The sequence below is a fragment of the Physeter macrocephalus genome, chromosome 14, assembly GCF_002837175.3.
Source record: "Physeter macrocephalus isolate SW-GA chromosome 14, ASM283717v5, whole genome shotgun sequence".
In the NCBI taxonomy this organism is placed as follows: Eukaryota; Metazoa; Chordata; class Mammalia; order Artiodactyla; family Physeteridae; genus Physeter; species Physeter macrocephalus.
This window is the reverse complement of record NC_041227.1, coordinates 74,780,036-74,787,256: the sequence shown is the minus strand read 5'-3', so window position 1 is coordinate 74,787,256 and position 7,221 is coordinate 74,780,036. Positions and strand designations below refer to the sequence as shown.

General features: G+C 58.1%; 1 protein-coding gene across 2 annotated transcripts; it reads left to right on the top strand.

Annotated features, from left to right (window-relative positions):
- Nucleotides 1–961: 961 nt before the first annotated feature.
- On the top strand, nucleotides 962–7,214 carry TRIM56 (tripartite motif containing 56). 2 transcript variants are annotated; one of them, XM_007126391.4, is made up of 3 exons: nucleotides 962–1,016; nucleotides 1,823–1,918; nucleotides 2,028–7,214. In XM_007126391.4, exon 3 carries the CDS (start codon nucleotides 2,029–2,031, stop codon nucleotides 4,294–4,296), a length of 2,268 nt encoding a protein of 755 aa, XP_007126453.1. In that variant the 5' UTR covers nucleotides 962–1,016; nucleotides 1,823–1,918; nucleotide 2,028; the 3' UTR covers nucleotides 4,297–7,214. The 2 variants fall into 2 exon arrangements, with proteins under 2 accessions (XP_007126453.1, XP_028355111.1); XM_028499310.2 differs by lacking the exon at nucleotides 1,823–1,918.
- Nucleotides 7,215–7,221: the final 7 nt, after the last annotated feature.

Below are 7,221 nucleotides of genomic sequence, written 5' to 3'. Positions count from 1 at the left end.
ATGCATACATGGGTAGCTGTGTGACGAATCAGCTACGGCAAGATGTTAACTGTAGAATCTAAGGGGTAGGTACAGGAGTGTTGGTTCCAATCCTCTCAACTCCTTTGTGCTTCAGAATTTTCAGAAGATGTTGGGGGAAATATCCTTCAATGGTTTCTTTGGGCTTTTTGGATAAAACTCAGACCCCTTCATGTAGAACCTAAGGCCCTCTGTGATCTGGCCGTTGCCTCTCCCTCTGTAACCTCATCTGCTACCACTCACAGGTCCCTTTCCGACAAACCATCCTGAATTACTCGGATCCCCCAGCAGAGTCGTGGTATTTCATTCCTCTGAGCCCTCGGACTTGCTGTTCCCGATTCCTAGAATGCCTTTCCCTGCGTTCTTCTCGGGTGGTCCCTAACCCCCATGCACCCTTCTGACTCATCTCAAGTGACGCCTCCTCCAGGAAGCCTTTGCTGACTCCTCAGTTCGAGGCCCCTTATCTGGTTCCCACAGCCCCTCCCGTTTCTCAGCAGAGATTTATAGTACGAAGGGCCTCACCTAAGACTGGATTGGCAGATATGCAGCAGCACTGGAACCCCGGCCTGAGGACAGGGCTCTGGTTACCCTACGTCTCCGAATCACCTATGATCTCTAATTTCTTCCCTCAGAGGACGCATCCTCAGGCATCTGCCCTGCTTTTGCGACCAACACACTCAGCAGGCTGAGCGAATCCTCAGCCTCAAACTGACAAGCCAACCTCGGCAACTCCAGCCGCGAAAGCCGTCCTGGCCCCGGAGCCCTGGAGCCTGCTGGCGGGGGCTGTGCCCTGCTGGTGGCGGAGGCCCCCGAGGAAGAGCCCCAGGCAGGGTAGGGAGGAAGGCGGGGCCTGCGGCTGTACAAGTCGGTGTCCCGGGCCTGGGACGGAAGTTGCAGAAGTACAATTAGTTTCAGTTTTGTTTCTCTTTCAGGAGCCCGGCAACAGCAGCGCCAGGGCCTCGGGGGGCCCCCACTCCGGGTCCTGGAGCCCCGGCTAGGTAAGGAGAGGGGCTTGGAGGGCGGTTGAAGGGACAGCTGAACTGGAGGGGGTGGGGGAAGGGAGAGAGCGGTGGGGGAAGAGGAAGGGACTGCGGAGAGGGACCCAGAAGGCGGGAGGAGAGGGGAGGCTTCCCCCGCGGGGCCAGAGATCTGAGACTTCCTGGGGAAGACCCTCTCCCACTCTCTGAGCTCTCCTCCCAGCCCCTGCTTTCTGGAAGTTTGGGGGAAACCCCCCAACTTTCTTTCTCAAGTATTTCACAGCCACTGTGCAAGGGAGCTAGAGGCATTCACAGAGGGTCCTCATGGGACTCCTACCCTCCAGAGGCTTCTAGGAAAGCAGGAGGCCTCTTGCAGCAGGAAAGGCTGAAAGAAAAGGGCTGGAGGAGATGGGGCAAAGGCTGCGGCGACCCTGCGTTTCAGGAGCTGGAAGGAAAGAGCGAGGCAGCCCCTTCCTCTCAGGCTTCCTTCTTCCTGTTCGTTTCAGGACAGTCGAGGCGGGAACAGAGGCCCCCACAACCCGTGATGCGGCTGCCAGGGCCTAGGAGGCAGGTGTATGGGGTCCCGGGAATTGGGGTCCCTCATACTCCCCCACCCTCCAGGAGTCAAGGCACGTCTGCCCACCCAGACCCTCGGCTGGTCCTCTCTGCCCTCCCCTCACCTGGCGTCCCACCCCCCACAGGACCCCCAGGATCTAGTCACACCAGACTCGCACCCCATGTGCCACAAGGCCTGTCGGTGGGGGGCACCGTTCATTACACCAGCAGGTCTCTAAGGCTGTGCTTCTTGGTGTTGTCGTATCTCGCAGGGCCTGACATGCAAAAGCGGCCTTTACGTTTTCTGCAGGGAGGAGGGAGGCGGCTCTTTATCTCTAGAGACCAGAAGAAAATTCCTGGCCATTCAGGTGAGACCCCAGACCTGGTGGGGCTTGAGGATGGGGGAGAGGCGAGAGGGCAGGTGGGGGCCTCCGTGGAGGTGCCCTCTGTCCTCTGACCCCGACCCCTCGCTTGCAGAATGGTTTCCCAGGGCTCCTCACCCTCCCTGCTGGAGGCCCTGAGCAGCGACTTCCTAGCCTGTAAGATCTGCCTGGAGCAGCTGCGGGTGCCCAAAACGTTGCCCTGCCTGCATACCTACTGCCAGGACTGCCTGGCCCAGCTGGCCGAGGGCAGCCTCCTCCGATGCCCCGAGTGCCGCGAGACCGTGCCTGTGCCGCCCACGGGCGTGGCTGCCTTCAAGACCAACTTCTTTGTCAACGGGCTCCTGGATTTGGTGAAGGCCCGAGCCGGTGGAGACCTGCGCGCAGGGAAGCCGGCCTGTGCCCTGTGCCCGCTGATGGGGGGCGCCAGCGCTGGGGGACCAGCCACAGCCCGGTGCCTGGACTGCGCCGACGACTTGTGCCAGGCCTGTGCCGACGGGCACCGCTGCACTCGGCAGACCCACAGCCACCGAGTGGTGGACCTGGTGGGCTACAGGGCAGGGTGGTACGACGAGGAGGCCCGGGAGCGCCAGGCGGCCCAGTGTCCCCAGCACCCGGGGGAGCCCCTGCGCTTCCTTTGCCAGCCCTGCTCCCAGCTGCTGTGCCGGGAGTGTCGCCTGGACCCCCACCTGGACCACCCCTGCCTGCCCCTGGCCGAGGCGGTGCGTGCCCGGAGGCCAGGCCTCGAGGGGCTCCTGGCGGGCATGGACAGCAACCTGGCCGAGCTGGAGGCCGCCCGGCTGGCGGAAGAGGAAGCCTTGGCCCGTCTGCGGGAGCAGGCAGCCAAGGTGGGCACGCAGGTGGAAGAGGCGGCCGAGGGGGTCCTCCGGGCCCTCCTGGCCCAGAAGCAGGAGGTGCTGGGGCAGCTACGGGCCCACGTGGAGGCTGCCGAGGAGGCTGCTCGGGAGAGGCTGGCGGAGCTGGAGAGCCGGGCACAGGTGGCCAGGGAGGCGGCCGCCTTTGCCCGTCGCGTGCTCAGCCTCGGTCGGGAGGCCGAGATACTCTCGCTGGAGGGGGCGATTGCCCAAAGGCTTCAGCAGCTGCAGCGTTGCCCCTGGCTGCCTGGGTCAGCGCCCTGCCTGCTGCCCCAGCTGGAGCTCCATCCTGGACTCCTGGACAAGAAGCGCCACCTGCTCAGGCTCTCCTTCGAGGAGCGCCAACCCCAGAAGGACAGCGGGAACGACGGAGCCGGAAGCCAGGGAGGTGACGAAACCCGGCCCCAGAGCCGGGATGGAGCCCAGACCCCAAAGCAGGACAGCGCGCAGACGCCCCAAGAAGACGGAGCCCAGACCCTAAAGGCGGAGAGAGCCGAGACGCCCCCAGAAGACGGAGCCCAGACCCCCAAAGAGGGCAGAGCCCAGACGCCCCAGGAAGATGGAGGAGCCCAGTCCCCAAGGGGTGGCAGATCCAACAAGAAGAGGAGATTCAAAGGCAGGCTCAAGTCCATTTCTCGGGAGCCCAGCCCAGCACCTGGGCCAAACCCGGAGGGCTCGGGCCTCCTCCCCAGGCCCATCTTTTTCTGCAGCTTCCCCACGCGGATGCCGGGGGACAAGCGGTCCCCCCGGATCACTGGGCTCTGTCCCTTTGGCTCCCGGGAGATCCTGGTGGCAGATGAGCAGAACAGAGCCCTGAAGCGCTTCTCCCTCAACGGCGACTACAAGGGCGCGGTGCCCGTCCCTGAGGGCTGCTCCCCGTGCAGCGTGGCCGCCCTGCAGGACGCCGTGGCCTTCTCGGCCGGCGCCTGGCTCTATCTCATCCGCCCCAACGGCGAGGTGCAGTGGCGCCGGGCGCTGAGCCTCTGCCAGGCCAGCCACGCCGTGGCCGCCATGCCGAGCGGGGACCGGGTGGCCGTCAGCGTGTCAGGCCACGTGGAGGTGTACAACATGGAAGGCAGCCTGGCCACCCGGTTTATCCCTGGCGGCAAGGCCAGCCGGGGCCTGCGGGCCCTGGTGTTTCTGACCACCAGCCCCCAGGGCAGTTTCGTGGGGTCAGATTGGCAGCAGAATAGCTTGGTGGTCTGTGACGGGCTGGGCCAGGTGATCGGGGAGTACCGGGGGCCGGGCCTGCACGGCTGCCAGCCAGGCTCCGTGTCCGTAGATAAGAAGGGCTACATCTTTCTGACCCTTCGAGAGGTCAACAAGGTGGTGATCCTCGATCCGAAGGGGTCGCTGCTCGGTGACTTCCTGACGGCCTATCACGGCCTGGAAAAGCCCCGGGTGACCACCATGGTGGATGGCAGGTACCTGGTTGTGTCCCTCAGTAACGGGACCATCCATGTCTTCCGGGTCCGCCCTCCTGACGGTTAAAGGGCTGGGACTGGGGAGACACTTCGGGGTGGGGGGACTGGGGGCGGGGGTAGAGAGAAGGGAAGCAGGGCGGCCCGAGGGATGTGGTGGCCGAGGGCATTTTCCCAGAGAGCAGGGGTTGGCAACTTTTCAAGGTGAAGTGCGAAACCGCTCTTCGGGTGCGCAGGAATGGGGACCAAGGGGGGTGGCATGGCCATAACCCTCGGAAGCAGAGGAGGAGGGGTTGGAGGGGTGCTGGGCATTAATGCTTCTTGCTTTCGCTGGGGGTGACTGCCGCCGCCGCCGCCGTAGAGTCTAGGTTTCCGAGATGTGTAAGCTAGTCCTGATTTGAGTTCTTCTTTAAAACCATTCCTGATGGCGTAGCCCAGGGAGAGTCTTGGGGAAGTGGGTAGAAATAGTCCTTTAAGTCCAGGGCTTGAAGGGTGTGTCAGGTATGTACTCTCTGGAAGAGAGCTGAGAACCCCGTCCCCTCCGACTTGAACGGGACGCACCAAGTCAGAAGAGGTCTGGGATTTTGAACCCAGCCATAAATGGCATCTTCCAGCAGCCTCGGCTGGGAAGTTGAGGCAACTCTGATAATGGCGTCCCGCAGTGAAGTGCGGGGTGGACTTCATGGGAGACCAAGTATAGACACAAGCCGAGGCCAACAGGCGTTTACCTTGAAGTCCGTGGAGAGAATGTGCTACTAGATGGTGGAACCCGGCAGGGTTGGAGTCTAAAACACAGGGTCTGAGTGTGAGACAGGGGGAGAGCCTGGGTCTTACCCCCCGACTTCCACCACCCCTCACCTCCAAGCCAACCTGAGGCCAGACCTATGTAGGATATAAAACCTTTCCTTTTTTGATGTCTTTATACTTCCTGGAGTTTATTTTTAGCCCCCTCTTAGTTTTCTGGCACAATCCCTTTTGAGAAATTTTGGCTGAACTAAGGGGTTGAAGGCATTTGTCCATATGGCCATTATGGGTGGGGGAAAAAACCTAAGCCTAGAGGCCAGGTGTGGGACTCAGGGGCCAAACCGGTTGGAAGACCTGGGAAGTCGGTAGTGGGGCTGGGATGGGTGGAGGAGTGAAAATCTCATGGAGGGATCCCGTCAGAAGTGAGCCATGACCACCGGCCTTTTGCATAGGCTGTGGCAGCGGTGGAACTGAGTTGGACATGTTTAGCCAGGGGCTGTTGAGAGGTGACCAAAGGGAATAATATGTAAGGATCATGGGCAATGAGTGTTCATGGGAACCAGAGAGATTTTGGACAAGTCCGGATGGAAAGTGCAGGACATTAGGTGTAGGGAAAAGAAAATCTTTTTCCAGGGAGGTCATCGATTGTTTAATGAAGTGAAAGGGGAAATCATCAATGTCAGGTGGACAAATTCAGTCATATAAAATTTTGAAATGTACGCACAGGAAAGGAGAACGAAGATGAAAGGAAAATCAATGAGATGAGGAAATTACGGAGCATTGATCTGAGGAGTCTCCAGTATATGCAGTGACTAAACAGACCTACTTGGTCAAAGGACCAAATAAGCCGTATACCCGAGAGGAACGCACACAGGCCAGGACACATAAAATGAAAAATAAAATCGACCAGTTGCATTCGTCAAAAGTACATTTTAAAAAATATGTCGTGAGGAAATAGACCCCTGGCACTATAAATGATGCTTCCTGGTGAACAGTTTGGCAGTTCTTGACAAGAGTCAAAGAAGTGATTATAAGACAAAGTTATCTCACTTTGGGGAGTACATTCTGGGAAGAGGATTCAAAAGGAAAAAAAAGTGTCTGCACACATATTTGTGGCCACCCTATATATTTCCTGTCTTTGACAGGAAACAGCTCAGCTTAGCTAGCCAATTCTGGCTAGACCAGAATCTAGCCAAGTCGATTGTGGTCTAACAGGCCAATGAGCTACTGCCTTCATGTATGACAATTATGAGAACTATTTAGAAGAATATGATGTTATATGATGCAATCGTAAGCCAAAAAAAAAGATTTTGACTTTCTGTTCACGTAATGAGAGCAACAAGGTAAAAGCATGTCTGAATAGTTACTGAGTGGAAATAGCTTCAGAATGTGTAAATAGTCAGTGATTGGGGAGATTGGGTTCTTTTTATTTCATGCTGTTATTCATTCATATATGCACATTTCTACTTCGGTTATTGTTGTCCGTTAAATAACATATATGCTTGACTACTTCAGAAAAATACACTCAAGAATAACTACCGGATTTGTGAATGAATGTGTCAGGATAAGTGAGACTGTTCTGTCAGGGGTAAGGGTGGGGGGTAGGCAGGAGTCAGGAGAATCCCAGCCAGTCAGGACCCAGCAGGGAGGAAGAGTCGTCAGAGCAGGGTCCTGTCTGGTGACTGACCAAGGAATCTGCTCTGGGAAGTTTGCAGAAGTCAGGTGGTCCCTGTGGGTGGTCTCCGTGGGTGATCGGCCATTGTGGAGTGTCCAGAAGCAGGGGAAGGTCTTACTGAGTTCACCACCTAATTCAGACCAACTGGAAACCAAGTGGCGGTTCTGCGGAACCAGCTGGTTTAAGACGAGTCGCACGAGCGGGGTGCCGTGTCTGTCTTTGCAGCTCTCTCTACAGAGTCAGCACAGTGACGACTCCTGGTAGGTGCTCTGTAAACGCCTGTGGAGTGAATTGATGTCTAGAAAACGCCAGGTTGTCCAGAACTTTGGCTTGTGGGAAATCTCCAGTAGGGGGCACTGTGGACACAGCCTACCCTAAGCCTCCGGGAGACTGGCTCAGCTCTCAGTCACAAAAGAGGTGAAATTCGGGTGTCGTTCTTATATGTCCTGGGTGGGGCGGGGGGCGGGGTGGTCCTGGCCTCTAGGGGATAAATACCTGCAGGTTGGGACAGCAGGTTTGCAGAGCCGCATGGGAACCACGTGCAGAGGGCCCGGCTGGTGGAATGGCTGCGGCCAA